The sequence below is a fragment of the Vanessa atalanta genome, chromosome 4, assembly GCF_905147765.1.
Source record: "Vanessa atalanta chromosome 4, ilVanAtal1.2, whole genome shotgun sequence".
NCBI classification, from domain to species: Eukaryota; Metazoa; Arthropoda; class Insecta; order Lepidoptera; family Nymphalidae; genus Vanessa; species Vanessa atalanta.
The window spans coordinates 6,707,006-6,726,662 of NC_061874.1; the positions used below are offsets into that span (position 1 = coordinate 6,707,006).

The window sequence follows — 19,657 nt, forward strand, 5'->3', positions numbered from 1 at the left end:
TTGTCTAATTCCGTGAAATCGTATCTACGAGAGTTCATATACGACGCAACGTAGAAGTTAGCGCATTTAATTAACAATCCGTTAAGTCTAAGAATAAAATATATATTCTGCCAAGAAGTCTGATAGTTCGATTCGGCGCGACGCACTACATTAATCAGTATCTAGCTGATGTCGCCTGCTAATTGACTAGGATACAGATCCAAGGTATTCTAAATTCTCAGTTAAGTTCGTACAAATGTTGATATTTTTAGAGGGATATTATTTGGATGGATGTTCAGAAATGTAGTATCTAAATGAAACACATTTTCCAAAGGCAAATTTTAATCATGGTCCAACGTATACTGAATGAACGGACCCATTCAATGTAAAATCTCGCATTTATACTCACTTATGTTACAATATTTACAGACACATACAATACACAATATAGATAATTGAACACTGAGGGCGGTTAGCTGTTGGCTAGAAAAGTGAATGATGCTAACGTAAAGGCGAGGCGAGGAGCGAGCGCATGTCCAGCGGGACTGGCTCCGGCCGCAGCCCGAGCACGTGCGCTCCCGCCGCCCTCGCCGCGGCATGCCGCACCCGCCGCACTCGCTAAGCTTCGCCCACGAACTTTAAGCGGGGATATACACAAATTTTCATTTGCAAAATCCGGTGTTAACGCTAATGGATTCGCAAGAGGATCGCGCCCACACTCACATGGCAGGTGATTGCCACGAATTACTATGTTTTCTACTTCGAGGACTATTAACTCGGGAGTCTCTAGCATGTGATTACCGGTTAATTTAAAAGTATGGACGCTATTATTCTGTATCAGTGAAAGTTCCTCGATTCCGTCAATTTTATTATTACACATCTCCAGTGTATCGACGTGTCGCAATCCTTCAAACGCGCCCAATTTGATGATTCCCAGATCAGATTCTCTAAGCGCTAAGCGACCGACGCGAGTCAGTCCGTAGAAAGTATCTGGCAAAAGTGCCGGTAGGTCCATATAAGCGAGCTCTAATATTCCGACTCCTTCTAATCCGGCGAACGCTTGCGCTTCGATGGATCTAATACCGGACGGAAATTCTATCTGCGAGACATCGTTGAGGCCAGAGAATGCATGTGCTAAAATACGTTTAATAGGATTATTTCTCAACGAAATAAGTTTTATAAAATTAGTTCCCGCGAATGCGTAACCTTCTATCTGGGCTATCCTGTTATGAGTTAAAACAATCGAAGATATATTTTGGAGAGCGGCGAACGCAAATGCATCGACGGTTGTTAAAGGTGTATGTTGTATATAAAGCTCATTGAGACGAGGGAGTCCTCGGAAGGCGAAGGGCCTAATACGGGTGAGGTTACAGGCGTCGAGGGAGAGGCGACGTAGTTGCCGCAAATGAGCAAAAGCATCCGATCGTAGCACTCGCAAATCGGCGCGCGATAGTGACAACTGCATTACGCTTGAGCTCAGCGCCGACGGCACTCCCCGCAACGTTGCGCTGTTACACACAACCTGCAACAAATAAATACCCTAAATTATATGTTACACTTAACAAAATGTAAACGACACTCATATTTCGGATTCGTTTTACTAATTAATAAGCTATATAATTAACACCTGGCTGTAACTTTGCGTATTATAAATGTAACTTTATATCTCGTTAATTTCGTATTTATTTATTTACCAATAGAAGTTTTAACATTATCACACTTTTTCTCTTAAAATCCTTAAACTAGACAATTATTCGTATATTGCATATGCCTATTAGTCACTAGTTAGATTCTCATCTAACTTTAGTTCCATTATTACATAACTTTTAAATAAAAGTAATTAAAAAGTCGAACTGGCTCAGCAGTTAGAACGCGTGCATCTTAACCGATGATAGCGGGTTCAAACCCAGGCGAACACTACTGAATTTTCATGTGCTTAATTTGTGTTTATAATTCATCTCGTGCTCGGCGGCGAAGGAAAACATCGTGAGGAAACCTGCATGTGTCTAATTTCAACGAAATTCTGCCACATGTGTATCCACCAACCAGCATTGGAGCAGCGTGGTGGAATATGCTCCAAAACCTTCTCCTCAAAGGGAGAGGAGGTTTTAGCCCAGCAGTGGAAAATTTACAGACTGTTGATGTTATGTGTGCTGTAATAGATCCATGCACAAATATATGTGATTGGGATGTTAGAATACCTTTAATAATATTGTAGTTATTATAATATCGAATACATAACAATATATACAAAATGAACGATCAATGCCGTCACAATTGAAACGTTTGGTATTGTTTGCTTCGTCAATAAAATTAATCCTCCCCCGATATCCCCTTGGCGCTCATAGTCGCATGCCCATATTTTGATTGAATTGTTTCAAACTTAATCTTCACAAATAACCAATATCAATTTCATTTGCGTATTATACGATACAATTTATATTACAATCTGTACACGCTTAATATTGAATTAATGCTGCTATATTTTGTGGTGGTCTCATAAATTGAATCTGTATTAAATTAGTTTTAAACCACATTTTAGTAAAAGCTGTTATAAATTTAAAAGCTGATTAATAACACGAAGATAAACATATTTGTAGCCTAATAATATTAAGTAACAAAAAATGCTATATTTTCTATTTTCTTAAACAAAAATAGATAGCGTACCAACTATCAAACGATACACAATACACTTGCGAAACGAAAAGACACTGTTATACTAATTATATGAACATGTATAAAAATTAAATGGAAATTGGTGAAGATAGTTCAATAAACTGAAATTATCACATTGCAAAAGCCTCAGATCTGAAGGGTCGATTTTATTTCTATAAGCGGGCACAGGTGGCGTCGTTCATAATACAACGGAAGTAATCCTCGTTAAATATAAAAATTCTCCGAAGCAGAAATGATTGTATTACCGACATGTTTATAACTTTAAATTTACATATAATAAAAATCTACAGTTGTTATATTTGTGTAATATATTTTATTAGTACGGCCTCAATAGCACAAATGTATGGTCGCTTAGCGATCTAAAAGTCGCTGGTTCGAATTGATCCCTTGGAATTTGGACTATTGTATTGGCCCTTTCTAATATAAACTTTACCCTTAATCGGAAGAAAATATATGATATTTCAAAATGAAACGTGATACATTTTATAGCACAGAATACATTTCTTTACTTTTTGTATGTATAACATGATATGATTATATAATTTAGGCTATTCCAGAACAGTTACATACAGCTCATATAGTTTATATGACTTTACTAACCTGTGATTGTGAGAGACAGATACACTGCGTGGGACACGAGGGCACTAGCGTTGTACTCAGAGCCTGGACGCGTGCTTCGCAGATGACGGCCCACCCCAGGAACATAACCGCCCAGCGCACCACAAATCTGTTGATAATAAAACAATTCAATAAAACGATTCATAAAATTTAAACTATTACTTTATTCTTTCTTTGGTAATAACCTTTATTATTAATTATAACCTGAACCCCGATTTACCTCGAATATATTGAGAATTTAAAATCATCAATTTAGTAAACATAAAGGTTACAGGTACATTAGGGTAATGTAATCTTTTTGAGTTTTCCAGTATAGAATAGTGATCCTTCCTATGTTTTCTTTTCATTTAAATAGTTCACGTTACGGTTTTGAACGCCGATATATGAATTTCAAGAACGTAAAAGTATTAGTTAATTTTGATAGTTTTAGAGATAACCAATACGAAGTTTCAATAAAACTAATCAGTTCTTTTTTTAAGATTAGACGAGGTAACAATGGCACCTCACCCAGATGGGCTGATATACCACTGCTTATATATCAATCAATCAAAAGCCAATCGTTGTCCACTGCTGAACATAGGCCTCTCCCAAGGTGCGCCAAAGCTCCCGGTCCTCCGCCTTCCGCATCCAGTCGGTCCCCGCCACCTTCATGAGGTCATCGGTCCACCTGGCTGGAGGGCGCCCTACGCTGCGTTTGCCGATTCGCGGTCTCCACTCTAGGACTCGTCTGCTTCAACGGCCATCGGTCCTACGACATACGTGACCAGCCCACTGCCACTTCAGCCTGCTAATTTTGCAAGCTATGTCGGTGACTCCGGTTCTTTTCCGGATAATCTCATTTCTGATCTTATCCTTCAAAGATACTCCGAGCATAGCTCGCTCCATAGCCCGCTGAGCGACTTTGAATTTGTGGACTAGTCCCGCAGTCAGTGTCCACGTTTCGGCACCGTATGTCATGGCAGGTAAGACACATTGGTTGAAGACTTTCGTCTTCAAACTTTGCGGTATAGACGATGTGAGGACTTGACGAAGGTTGCCAAATGCTGCCCATCCCAAGCGAATTCTTCGATCGGCTTCCTTCTCGAAGTTGTTCCTACCGACTTGAATGACCTGTCCTAGGTATATTCACTGACAACTTCGAGAGGTTTCCCTTCGACGTATATCGGCCCCGGCACGACATGCCTATTGAACATGACCTTGGTCTTGTCCAAATTCATACCGAGACCGACACGTCGGGAAGAATCGCTTAGGCTACGCAGCATTTCGGTTAGCTGTTCCAGCGACTCTGCTATGATGACGATATCGTCGGCAAATCGAAGGTGTGAGATGTACTCACCGTTTACATTGACTCCACATCCAGTCCAATCCAGCGTCTTGAAGACGTCTTCCAACGCGTTGGTGAACAGTTTCGGGGATATTACATACCCCTGTCTCACCCCTCTGCGCAGTTGGATCGCCTTCGTCTTACAGTCCTGGATGTGGACAGTCATTGTAGCGGCGTTGTACAGACACCTCAGTACCTCGATATATCTCCAATCGATATGACATATCTGCAATGAGTCGAGCACTGCCCAGGTTTCGATGGAGTCAAAGGCTTTCTCGTAATCCACAAAAGCCATACACAGCGGCTGATTGTACTCTTCGGTCTTCTGCACAATCTGCCGAACAGTATGGATGTGGTCTACGGTGCTGTAGCCTGATCGAAAGCCGGCTTGCTCTGGGGGCTGGAACTCGTCAAGTCGTCTGGCGAGACGGTTCGTGACGACTCTTGAGAACAGCTTATACACGTGACTCAGGAGGGAGATTGGTCTGTAGTTCTTCAAGAGGGTTTTATCACCTTTTTTGAAGAACAGTACCACCTCACTCCCGCTCCACGTTTCCGGGGTCTTGCCATGTTGGATGACGGAATTAAAGAGGCTTGCTAGCTCTTTCAGGACCGGAGTCCCGCCTGCCTTAAGCAACTCTGTTGTGATTCCGTCATCTCCCGGAGCTTTGTTGTTTTTAAGCTGTTCTAGAGCCGCCCTAATCTCGCCTTGGTCAACGACCGGGAGCTCCTCGGAATAATGGCGCGTAAGAGGGGCGCGCTGGTCATCAATACTGATTCCCACAGGTTTATCCGATCTTGAAGAGAACAACTGCCCATAAAACCTCTCTACTTCTCCGACGATCTCAGGCCTTGAGGTGACGACCTTACCATTTTCAGTTTTAAGTTTCGTCAGACGCGGCCTCCCAAACTTGCGAGCGAACACTTTCGATCCCCGATTTTGCTCAATCGCAGCCTTGATGGCGCGGGTATTGGAGCATCGGAGATCGCGCCGCGTCAGCGTTTTTATTGTTCGGTTTAAAGCCTTATCTGACAAAAACGATGGTAGTTCTCGTCGTTTCCTCATGAGCTCGAGTGTCTCAGCAGAGAGTTTTGGTGCGCTGTCTCTTTTCTGTGGCGGAAAACACTTGCGGGATGTGTTTTGCAGTATTTTGACCAGCGTGTCGGTTTTCTCATCAATACTGCTTACGGTTTCCAACGCGGTGAATTGATTTTGCAGCTCCATTTGGAACTTTTCGGAGCCTTGAGCAGCCTGGAGCATGGTAGGTCGGAGAGTAGACCTCATCATTCGCGATCGTTCGGTTTTGAAGTCGATATCTAGTGTGTACTCTAACCAAGCGGTGATCACTACCGGTATTAAACCTGTTGATCACTGAGACATCTCTAAATATGTGCCTTTTATTCGAAATGATAAAGTCTATCTCGTTCCTTGTCACGTTATCGGGGCTTCGCCAGGTCCACTTCCTCTGGGGCTTCTTTTCAAAGAAAGAATTCATCAAAAAGAGCCCCTGCGCTTCGAGAAAGTTTACCAGCATTTGCCCCCTGTGATTTCTGCAGCCCAAGCCGTAAGGTCCGACTTTCGATTCACCTCTATCTTGTACTCCCACTTTAGCATTAAAGTCTCCCATAACAACATTGCAGTGGGCCTTCGAGGTGTTGTTGAGGGCCTTTGCGATGTCCTCGTACATCGCTTCTACCACATCATCAGAGTATGCCGAAGTTGGCGCATATACCTGTACGATCTTCAGGGAGAACCTGTCGGAAAGTTTTAGGACAAGGTACGCTACCCGGTTCGACACACTACTGATTTCTACAATGCTGCTAATGAGATCCTTTTTGACCAGAAAACCGACACCACCCTGGGAGAGTTTATCACCTTCGCGGAAGTAGAGTAAGTTACCGGACTCTAGAGTTATCGTGTCCTCCCCCTGTCTTCGGACTTCAGATAACCCCAGTATATGCCAGTTTATATGACTTAACTCTACTTCTAATTCGGCGAGGTGATGGTCCAGCCTTATCGAACGTCCATTATACGTTGCCATATGTAGTCGTCTTTTATGGTAGCCTGCCATGAACCGGTGATTCTTTGCACCCCCTGCCCTGCCGATACCGCGACCGCTACCTTGGTCGGGCCAAGCGGGCTTGCCGGTAACTGGGGGCCTTTTTTTAAACGCATCTACCATTTAGGAGGATTTGCCCATACTCGCCACGCTGGGCAGGCGTGTTGCTGCTTATATAAATAAACGCTAATTATCTGTATCGCTGTGACCAATCTAATTACAAGCACAAGGGTCATGACATCTTAGTAGTCCAGCAATTTAAGCAGTAACAAAATTACTCAAAATAAATATAAGCGTCTTTATTGTATCGTCTCGTAACGACTATTTCTCTCTAGTTAATGATTTAAATCAATCTTCACTTCGAATATAGGTCGAGGCGATTACCACACCTATAATATTGTTTCCTATATACAAGGTTGATATTTGCGAAATCCTGCAAATCAAGGCTTCCGTAGACAAAGATAAATAATAAACACATAATGAAGATTATTCTTGAATCAATAAATAATGCTAGATTTTCGAGTGACAGTGGAATACAAGTCTGAAAAATAATATATAATTTTATGAAAAAAAAATTAAACTTCGTGGAAGGGCTTTGTGCAAGCCCGTCTAGGAAGGTCCACCACCACCCACAGATCAAATAGAATATATGATATATGAGACTGCCAAACAGCAATGCTTTGTATTGTTTTATTCCGGTTTGATATGTGAGTGAGCCAGTGTAACTACAGGAAAAAGAACATAATTACTTTGTTCTCAAGGTTAGTCGCGGATTGGAGATACAAGGTATGATTAAAATTTCTAACGGCGCCAATGTCATCAGGTGCCCCATCAGCCCGTTCGCCTACTTATTTTATAAAAAAAGAATAAAAAAAAACCTTAAACTCGATATATTTTTTTATAAATGATAAAGATTATTTCATCAGATTACTAGCGACCCGCCCCGGCTTAACACGTTTACAATTTATGAATAAAAGAAAATGAAACGGCGCTTAGAAAGAATATATTAAGTAGGTATATTTATTTTATAACCTTTATTAATATACATAGGTAATAAATTATTAATATGAATAATACATAAATTGGTTTCAGTCATAACTTTATTCTTGACATAGATTAAAAGTTATGCACTTCTAATAGGTTTAAATTTAGGTAATTTTAAAAGCCAGGGAAACCAGGGTTAAAACTTCGTTGAAACAGTCAGTTTATCCGACCGCACGTATAGCATCAAATGATTTTTTTAGTTGCACTTAATTTAAAATCGATGATATTTTGTAAAGTATAATTTCGAATTATATAGTGTTAAAGACAATTTTATTCTTTATAAAATGTCCAAAGTAAATAATATATTTATACATATATATTTTTACTAGTCCATAATACATAAAAATAGTTATTATGTATATATATCGTGTACTTTAGACACATGCTATTGTGGACTTACCAGTATTTTTAAGATTTGATCAGTCTTTTCTGGCCTTTTTAAGACCCAAAGCTTAGCCAATATGACTGTGCGTACTCAGTGTCGGAGCATCGCGCACGCGCACCGTCGCGCACATGTCAAATACTAGAAATGTTTGAATCTGTAAAGACTGCGAGCGGACGCGCCCAAAACCGATTGCGGTTAGTTAGCGGTTCCGTATGCGCAGTGCGCCGCCACTAAGGACGTACGCCAAATTTAAGCGTAGAATGCTAAATAATGTAGGCATGTAACTGATTTTTGAATAAACCATGTTAACATAGTTTAGCCATAGCGAACATTTTTTTTATTCGTGAAAATCGAAATAAAATCTGTTGCGTTGAGAAAAAGTAAACAGGTATAGAGACACAGGCATAAGGCAAAAAAAAATAGATAAAGGTTGACCAAATTAAACCAATTAAAACATTAAATTAATATACACACATCTTAGCAATATTCAAAATTTTACAACAATTAATATTATAAGTCAATTCGTAAAATTAATGTATATCACTTAAATTATACTTATCCATTTTATATACTAAATAATAAAGTGCATAACAACAAATATATGCACGAAATTAATGAACCGGTAATCCGAATTTAACATCATGTATAATTAAACATAGCAAAAACTCTTTTGATATTATCAAATATTTTAATGGATTCGATACACTTATAATTATAAAGAGCCGAGATGGCTCAGTGGCTAGAACGCGTGCATCTTAACCGATGATTGCGGGTTCAAACCCAGGCGATCACTACTGAATTTTCATGTGCTTAATTTGTGTTTATAATTCATCCCGTGCTCGGCGGTGAAGGAAAACATCATGAGGAAACCTGCATGTGCTTAATTTCAAAGAAAATTTTGCCACATGTGTATCCACCAACCCGCATTGGAGCAGCGTGGTGGAATATGCATGATAATATGTATGAATAAATGTATTTAAAATGTAATACATTAAAATTCTGCTTTATAAATATAAAATCTTTCAGTGTTTTTACATCTTGTCTCATTAACTGTGAAAATTGAATGAATTGTTGTCATATTTAAATAAAACGTATTGTTATTAATAAACTAAATTAATAGTAGTTTTAATTTTAATTAATGTCATGCTTATAATTTAGCCTAATTTTTTTATTCCTCTCAATAGAAGTCTTTAAGGGGCGAAAAATTTATGAGTTTGGAAGTGAAGCCGTCAAGATCTGTGAATTAACATGACTCACTGAACAGAACACTTGAAATTTAATCGAAGATCGAATAATTGTAAGGGAAAACGTCCAGAGGAATCCAGCATGTTTCAGCTGAAATTCTATCAATATGTATCTATCAAATCTCATTGGAGCAGCATGGTAGAATTAATTTCTAGTAACCTCTTAGAAGTAGAAGTAGACCTCTTCCTAGCGTTGGGGCATGTAGCATTATAACCCGCCCCCCACATTATGCAAAAACCCATAGCTATAAGATTAAGTATGCAAAATTTATAAACAATAGATAAAGTCTTATTTAATAATAATAATTAATGTTTATTTCATCATTAACATTTATTATTATTAGATGAATTATAAACACAAATTAAGCACATGAAAGTTCAGTAGTGCTCGCCTGAGTTTGAACCCGCAATCATCGATTAAGATCCACGCGTTCTAACCACTGGGCCATCTCGGCTCTTTATATAAGTGTATCGAATCCATTAAAATATTTGATAATATCAAAAGAGTCTTTGCTATGTTTAATTATACATGATGTTATATTCGGAATCACCGGTTCATTAATGAATTAATTTAAATAATATAAACAACAGCTTAGTAGTGATACAAAAACGACATTCGTAACTATATAATTCTGTTGTAATCATGAAACATATATGAACAGACAACGGAAAGGTCTCTAACCACAGAACATTAACGTACATTTTTTATTCAAGCGCTGCACTGCGAGTTGGAAAGGAAAAAGCGGTTTATAATATAAAACTTACCTGACTTTAATACAAAGACAAAATAAAATTTTCGAAATGATTTAAAGCTCTTGCTTTTAACAACTTTGAAATAGGTAACTTAACAAAAGAGGAAGAAAAAAGATGTAGTTTTGAATTTTTCTTTTTATTTTTTAATGTATTCTTCTCTTAATATTTTTATTAATGAAATAAAATATAAAATGTACTTGAATAGTTCAACGATTAAATCATATCGGTCAAAAGTAAATAATAAAAATTACACAACGGATTTTGATACGGCTTTTTTAATAGATAGAGCGATTCAAGAGGAAGGGTAATATGTATAATAGATGCACAATATAGTGGAGAAACACTAAGAAAAATTGATAATTTTATTTTTGCGGTTTCTTATGGGATGTCGTAAATTAACACACTTTTTGCGCTTACATTGCAAATGCTGGCAGAAACCTACAAGATGATCAAAATAATGTACTACAGTATTTTACACCTTGAAAAGGTCTACAACAAAGTACGCGATGGTATATGTCTATCTCTTAGGGACAACCCACAATAACCATTTTTTATCCTTTACTTTTTACGAGAAATAATGGCTTATTTTCGAAACGATTTTAAGCAATATAGCGTTAATCCTTATCCAATTGAGTACCTTAAATAAATTGTGCATTTAATATAGCTCAATATTGCCCTTTACAGCGTGTAATTTAAATGAATAATGCGGTTAGTATTGTCTAATGACAAAAAGCTGTGAACTTTGTATATAATGATAGTATGTAGTATATTTAGTATCAGTATTGCACCCGTGCAAAGCCGCGGCAAGTCTACAGTAATAAAAAAACGACAAATCATCATTGTAAAATAAAAATCTACGAGCAGTAGTCGAAAGTCCTCTTGACGAAATCTCGGCGACTGCGGCCTACTTCAAGGACTTGTCAATTGTGCAGTATAATGATATTATAATGCACAACTGTGTCATAACTCTTATAATCCGATGGGACGGCAATTCGACACGACCGGAGAGAGATTAGGCGCAGGCGGCGATTAAACGGCTTAGAGGTGCTTTCGGTAGGCTGCTACTGAGAATTTTTTAGACGAATAATTCAATGACTTTAGTAGAACAACTCGGGATTCGAATGCAGAAGTTTAGGAAAATATAATATGTCTACACACTTTTGTCTGTGACGGGTACACATATATATCAATGAAAACTAATTCTCTCAGACTTTCACAGAGAAAATGTCACATTTAAAAAGGAAATATTTTTGTCTACAGGCACATAAAGTGTTACAAAAAGTTCATGATTACACATACCAAATAGGTTATGGATCTTCGAGAAGAAAAACCCTCACGAATTCCATCTAATTCCGAAATTTTCTTCAACTAAAGAGGCAGAAAAACTACATTGGCCAATTGTAAACCAAGCGCAACTACTAACTAACTAACACTAAGATATTCGTGTCTCGTGGAACCACACTGATTATTGCCACAAAAATACCCAATTCAAATCGGGTATAGGCTACAAGATTTGCCATTATGTTGACATAGAGTCAAAATTACCTACAGGCTTTAAAATTATTTTGATTTACTTGCTTGGATTGTGTTTAAATCAAAACAACTTCATACTTAACTGTAATTCATACAGCCTTGAAAACATGCTTGAATACCTCAAATACCTCCTTCGGGGGTTGAATTTTGTTAAACCCGTCTTTAACGAAAATCCCATGCCTGGATAAATCTGTAAGTTTTATAGATCCGAAGAATTTATGATGAGAGGAAACGTGAAATTTCTCTTAGAATACAATTTCAGACTTTCTTTAATTTCGGTTACATGCATTTGAAAAGGAGAAACCTAACTGTTATTAATTAATCTTAATTTCTTATGTTAATGTGATATTTGTTGATTCAAAAATATTAAACTTTTAAATTTATTATAATTCTTGATTGAGGGCAATATCCTTTAATGTACAATATTGCTATGAATGTATTTTTTTTTCATATTCCATAATGCTGAACGTTTTATATCAATCTAACAATCGCATTGCCTGAAGCTATATAAATATTTTTAGTTATATCATAGCAGAATTGACCGGGTTTTGAGTTCTTTTTTTAAATATTCTTGATACGTCACAATTTGCTAATGTTTGCTTTATTTGTTATAGAACTTTTTTACGACTTTTATTTCTTTACCAAAAGAAAACCAAATATAATAAGACGTTATCTTATATCCAATACTTAAATATTAGTAGTTAAGTATTGTTGTGTATACTTCGCTTCCTTTTGTTGTGTTCCTTTTGTTGTCACTCCATTTCCGTGGTGTCAGAAAAAAAGTTTAAAGTTTTTGATAAAATAAAATATTCTCACCTGACGGAAAATGTCGATGCCATGGGCGGGCGCAGGCTGGGCGCAACGCCCGCCTTGCGCCCTCACCTACGGACGTCCATGTGACGTTTACGCAGACCTGTCGACAATGATAAGAGAATGAAACATAATTTTTAATTGAAAAGAAATATATTCAACGGTATAATAACGCAATCATAGTACATACACCAATAACTGTATTATGTGTGTTATTTTTATTTACTTATTATAATAATTAATTTTATTAATCATATAATATGAATAATTTATGTTAATTGATCGCGCTATAATTAATTCACCTCGAGCGAACGTATCCTAGTGAAATCCTGTATTTTATATCACGGTGATAACAAATTTTAATAAGTAAATCAAACTTATACGTAACATATATTGTTATATAAACAATAACCAAATCCTGGTCATAATTATTCTTTTTATTTGAAAACATAGCCTTTACAAACTTCATTGAAACAGCGGGTCGTATATCGTCGGGTCCCTAATAGATGGCGCTGGTGTCTGAAATAACGTCTGAGTGTGGTCTGTGCTTGATTCGATTGTTACTGGCAGTTTGCTTCCAAAGATTTGATGACATTCGTTATTATGACATTTGTGGTTGCTAAGGAAATTACGGTTGGAAGAAAAACGAATTGATTCGCAAAACAGTACAGAACTCACGCCCATTAAATTAATAAATCGTCATTGGTGAAAAGTTTACGCAATTATTTCTGAGGAATCCACATAAATATATCAAATGACGGCGAAACATACACCTATTATGTGTATTATTAAAGGAATAACGGACAGACGGAAAATTTAGTCAACTAAAAAAATATTATTAAGCTTAACTTTTTTTTTAAGGAATGCTATTACCGCGTCAAATTATTACCGCGTGATCAATATTGGCCTCAGTGGTCAACCCCGACCGTGACCCGCTAACTATGAAAGAGATAATAATTATTTAGATAATCTTGTTCGTAGTTCTCATAGTCAATCGGAAGGTAACGAAGGCAAGGACACGATTGGATCTAGAAACTAACGGGTTTACAGCGTTCCCAGACATTGGAGTATATTCCTAAATCCAGGACGATACTATAAATTTATCGACAGAAAAACCTACTAAATTTTATTTAACCAACAAGGAATTTTAACTTAATATATTAAAAGGAAATAAGATTAGAAAAACTTTCTCCTCTGACCTACATTTTCCGAACAAAAAATAAAGAAATATATAAAATGTGTGCCCGTATTGTTCGTGCGTCATTTCGTAACGTTATTGGGTTACCCAAGTTAGGTACCGTTATTAAACTAGTAATTCATTGAATTACAACGTGAACAAAATCCCGATTCAAGATTTCTTATACGCGAAAACTTAGTTCGTTCGGGTAACTATTATACTTATTCATGATTACTTAAGTAATAATAATAAAAAAAAAAAATTAAACGCGACTGAAATAAAAAAAAGCAGAAATAGTTGATGCGTTAGCAAATTATACCCGTATTGTAAAGATTATATTATGAGGTGAGCAGAAAAGGGTTGTAAGCGGTGTAGCGTGTTTCGATTAGGTGAGGTGAGCAGTGGATCGAGGTTGTCAATATGTTTTTAAATTGTGATCTTGTTGGTGGAGGTGACAGCTCGAGAAAAGAGATAAATGATATAATAAGGTAATCTAAGTTGTATTGCATTATTAGTACTAAAGTTTTAGTACTAGCATTTTATACTATATATATGAACAATTGCGGCCATATTCATAACCCACGCTCGCAATTATAATGTACTTATATGCAAAGGCCAGCTGAACACATTATGGAGACGACGTTTTTGTTTAACCTTCTCTGTCGCTCATTAGACGTCCCAGACAGCGCTATTGACATTTGAACTGTCGGTAAATATTGTTTCGTAATCCTCTCTGGTTCTTGTCAGTCTTTGATCATTTAAAATAGAGCTACATAAAAAGAAAATATATTATTAAGGATATAAAATTGTCATTGTATAATTTATGAAACTTTCATTGGACACGACATATGTCATTTAACAACATAAGCAACAAATTTCCATAGCAATTGTATTGATGGCGCAGATAATTTCAGTCTGAACAATTCGTCCTAAAACCATCATCTCATCTTTAAATATAAAACAACCCTTTAACAATACCAGAGCCGAACGCCAGAGAACTTAAAGTTGCAAGAGTATGTTTACGTTCGGTGTATGGAGATTCCCGGGGCTTGTTCCCCAAAGTGCCATTACATCGCTCGCCCGAGACACACGCTTTTAAACCACGCCTATATAACATAAGAAATATTACTAAATAAATAAGCGCACACGAAGCTTAGTATTTACGTTATGAACAAAAAGTGTGTCGTTTCTATGATGACACGCTTAGCCCATCTTTAAACACTGATGACACCTCAGATTGTAATGTCACCTTATATTTTTACTCCTTAAAAAATAATTATAACATTTATACTAAAATATTTTTAAATAATTTGGTGAGCCAGTGTAACTACAGGCACAAGGGACAAAACATACATTCCTAAAGATGTTGGCGCATTGGATATATAAAGAATGGTTAACATTTTTAATTCCGTCAATGTTTATGGACAGTGGTTACCACTTACTATCAGGCGACTTTAGTACCTCGTCCTCGGCCTACTTACTATTTTTTTTAATAGTACTAATTTTTGGATTTATAACATTTATATACCGTTTAATATCACTATATGACGTATATGTCATTTTTCAAGACGGTGTCGTATATGCAGCATAGAGGAAAAGTAGATGAGGAAAAGTAGATGAGGAAATGTACATGAAAGACAACAATAGTTAAATAAATATACGTTTGAAAATAAAATATAGGTTTTTATTCACCAATTTAAGAAATGAATTGCAAGAGCCACTCGATGTGTATGCATCTCAAATTAATATAAAAAATATATATATTTTAATAATCTAAAAATGAGAAAAGAAACTTTGAATTAAATCAAACTCATCATTTTGTTATATATAACTTTGTTAGAAGAATAGATAATACCATGTCTTGACCCAAGTAATTCTAAATAAAAGTGTAATTATATTAAAAAAAAATAGACCCGAAAATCTCGCTTAACCAAGACTGGATAATAAATGCTTCTGAACATTTAATAACTATACTAACTAAACTAAAATAAATTTACGAAATTTAATTAAAAAATCACTGACTAAAATAACTATTGGATAAATTGTCAGTGTTGTCCGTCACCGCAATGAAAAACTATATTTTGTAAATTTTCCGTAAAATTAAAGAGTAAAGATTTTCATTTAGGTTACCCTCTCAATTTTGAGTGAAGCCCTGTTGTGCGAACTTTCAAACAAAATTTCACGCTCAATAGTTTAAAGATAAGGGGCAGAAAATGCTGGGATTTTAGGATATTCTTTAAGTTATTTAAACTAAGCAGCTTTCGATTAACAACATAATATATATTATATTGTAATTTTTATAACAATTTTTTTTTCTTTTGTATATTTCACCATCAAAATATGAATCTACTCGATGAAAACCCAGCTTCGATCGGGTAAAATAAATAAAACTAAACAAATACGGTTTATCATTTACTTTTCGTATAACTTTTTTTATAAACATTGTGATTATCAAACATGTATATTGTGGTGAAAAGTGAAAACAACAATAATCATTCTATCACAGCTTTCTGAACGCACCCGTAAACGTCAAACATGGCCGCCCTTTGAACTGTCATGTCATTGAATTTCACGTATTTAATATCGAAATATCTCGATTATACGGATTTTGTGGCCATAAGCTGTCGACCTAAAATCATTATCGATTTTAAACGATCTATAATTGAAGATAGGTGTTGATCGGGTCTATCGTAGATATGCACGAAATTATCAATTATATATAATTAATTATCGATTTACGCTAACATACCTGATTGAATCGCCGTACTCTATACGTCCAGTACACGATTCGAAAAAAATGGCTATGACAGTCGGAGGGATAGACACGAAAGCATAATCATATGTGGCAATATACATGCATTATATTTTTATCTATTTTAGATGAGCTTACAAGTCAAAGGGTAATTTAACGATTAAAAGTTTCCGTAGAATCTGGCACTCTTAGTAATATAAACCACTTACACCGACAAAGCGCTGCCAACCTCAGGACCAAGGAAGGAGTCCTTTGTGCCTGCTATTAAACTGTCTACACTATTTGATTCGAAACAAAGTATTGCTGTTTGACGGTATAATTTAGTAAGCACTTGGCACCTACGTAGACTACCTACACAAAGCCGCGCCTTTCATGGAATATGATATAATGAAACTGAACTTACTAATAAAAAATAAAAACGTATAACCCTTAAACCATATACAGATTAGTGTTTTTATTTATATACATGAATTATTTAATAAAAACTATTACTATACAAAAGTAAGATAATGGTGTTGAAAATAATGTCGTTCTGTCCGATTTCCGCCACGGCGGTTAATTTGAAGAGAGGCCAGCCGACTATGCAGGACATACACAAGTGTATGCGTAAATACGGCAAATGCGACATGACCAGAAAGAATTTAGGCACAGGAACATCTTTACTTGCTTTTCCAATTTCCAGACTCCGCGCTGTTACTGGGAATTTAAAAAAACCTTATAGCTTTTAATCGGCCCGATCTGGGATTTGATATAGAACAATACCTTAGGACTTCCGGCCTTATAACTTGACCAACAAGGCAATCAGTATTATATTATATACACAAATATGAAACTGAAACAAGCCAACCCTATAAAACATTAATACAATAACATGTGACGGGTATTATGTGTTGGATCACAACACATACTAGAATTAAAATATGTAAATCCTGTAAAGACAATATTTATACTCAATCCCGCACACAAGACCTAAACACTTCAGTGACCGGTAGACATGAGCGGATCATGGCGCAATAATACTCGTATAAGATCTTCCAATTTATTAAATTATCTATAAATAACCAAAAATAACTTACATTGCTTGAACATATAGGATGGGAGACTACGCCTAGGTCATAACTTGTCAATTCAATATATACAACTATATATAGTCACGATAGAAACTCGATAAAACCTACTCTAAAAGCACAGCGTAAATAACACCTATAATAATAATATTTCGCCCTGTAAGTGTCACGATATAGATTTAGTAAACAACCAATAGACCAATTATGGATGATCTGTTATCATGGAAACAGCAAGTTAATTATGTAAGTAAGAATGATACTCGCTAAATAGTTTTTTCAAACAGGCTGTAAAAAAAACTTTTAAAAATCACATTGAATGAATATAAATATGGATATAAATTATTCGCTTTAGCTTGAAAAATCTAGTTTCTAAAACAATTTAAGTAACCAATTATAGCTATTGCGGCCAACTATTACGTTTTGTAAAATTAAACTATCTAGGAAAAGTCGCTCTTCGTTGTTAATCGTAAATTATTTTACCAAAAATTTACGTAAGTTTATCTAACTAATTTAGACCCTAGATTGGAAAATTTTAAACCTAAACTACCTAGGTCAAATTACTTAAATAGCAACAGGCGATTAAACTATATAATACTAAATAATATTCAACCAAATTAACCTAAAACCTATGACTTGGGAAAGTATAACACTTAAAAATATTAAATATTAATTCAAACTACACTATCTACAACAAACAATAAATAAATAAAGATAATAAAAAAACAGTAAGAGGAATTGGTTTGAAAATAAAGTTTTACGTTTTATTTGTTTTATATATAATTTTATTTATATTATTTAATTTTCTGTTATTTAATCATAAGAATTGTCGATAATATTCTGGTGATCTTATGTTTACACTTTATTATAAAAACATTTGATTGTTTTATTTTATTCCTGGTGATTAGTCATAAATAAATATGAAATAGCTAACTAAAGATAGCGTGGGTGAATTAGATTGTTGGAACATATACATTGAACGATGTAATGTATCGCTACATTAACTAATTACTATTCCAGAAATCCATTGCTGACAAATTTTAACATGAATATTTGAAACAGTATTCCAACTTCAATAGTTTAAGTTGTTTATGGTATAGATTATTTAGTAGAAGATTGAAATCAGACAGATTTACAAAATTTATTATATATTATTCGCACAAAGTGCAAACATATTTAGTTAAAAACGAGTGTTAGATATATCTTTCATCATATTTTGTTGTCCTTATATTTGTGATCCTTTATTCGACCGTAACCTTTTAATGTATCAGGCATCATTGGTCCTTATATAATCCCATGTGAGTAGTGATACTGGATATAAAATTTTACTTTTACGTTGGCACAACAGTCGTGTTTTTAATTTTGATGTCATCATAATTCATCTAACATCAATGTGGAAAAATATAGTCGTAACATTTTAAAATCAAAGTAAATCCACATTTCATGTTATAACTCTTTCAAATAAAAATTCAACAAAAATTTCATACCCACGGCTTTGAACTCAATTTTAAAGAAATAAAATACAGTTAATCTAAATATTCTTATAAGCGGGTTCATAATTAAATAAAAAAATAAAATCAGCCCGTACCAAAAATAATAATATATAATAATAATAATATAAATACATTAGTTTACAGTTAAAAATATAGAAAGGTTTAAATTACAAACATTGGATTAGATCAGAGTTCATTACATATATCAATTTGTTATATTAAACTACGTTCGACCAATTAATCTTAGAAAATTTTACGGCATCCAGTGTAGTGGACAACTTTAATTGGTTCCTGTCTGTGTACAATCAATCATAAGAGTAGCGAACCGTGTCAACGCGGAATGGCACCGGACTAACATTTGACCAAAACTTGCGTTATCAACCGTAGCAACCTTTTACCAACCACAAACGAAAATTTATTGCTCGAATTAGAGCATCAAAGACGCAAACGTTTTATGCTTAAACATTATACACGCTGTATGAAGTCTTACTTAATCTTTGACTTTAATTTTAGTCAATATGTATGTTGTTATACTTTATTGCCCGCTTGGCTACAAATGGTTTTATGGATACCAGTTTTTAACATTAAAATCTATGCATAAATAATAATGATCGTATTGTTACTAATCATTTCATTGCTTATAATTTAATTTAGCTAACAAACCAAATAATAATCTAAAAACCTAACTAAAAGAAAATTAACATTAAAGAAAAACTTGAATCATACATTTATTCAAGTTTGAATA

At 35.3% G+C, this 19,657-nt stretch overlaps 1 protein-coding gene across 1 annotated transcript in view; it reads right to left on the reverse strand.

Moving 5' to 3' along the window:
• Positions 1-314: 314 nt before the first annotated feature.
• LOC125077776 (leucine-rich repeat-containing protein 4B-like) overlaps positions 315-19,657 on the reverse strand; it is a 33,367-nt gene continuing 14,024 nt past the window's right edge. Inside the window, exons 2-4 of the mRNA XM_047689827.1 lie at positions 12,433-12,529; positions 3,256-3,382; positions 315-1,501 (exon numbers count right to left, since the gene is read on the reverse strand). Coding sequence (XP_047545783.1) covers positions 452-1,501; positions 3,256-3,382; positions 12,433-12,455 — 1,200 coding nt within the window. The 5' untranslated portion in view covers positions 12,456-12,529 and the 3' untranslated portion in view covers positions 315-451. The remainder of the gene's footprint in view (positions 1,502-3,255; positions 3,383-12,432; positions 12,530-19,657) is intronic.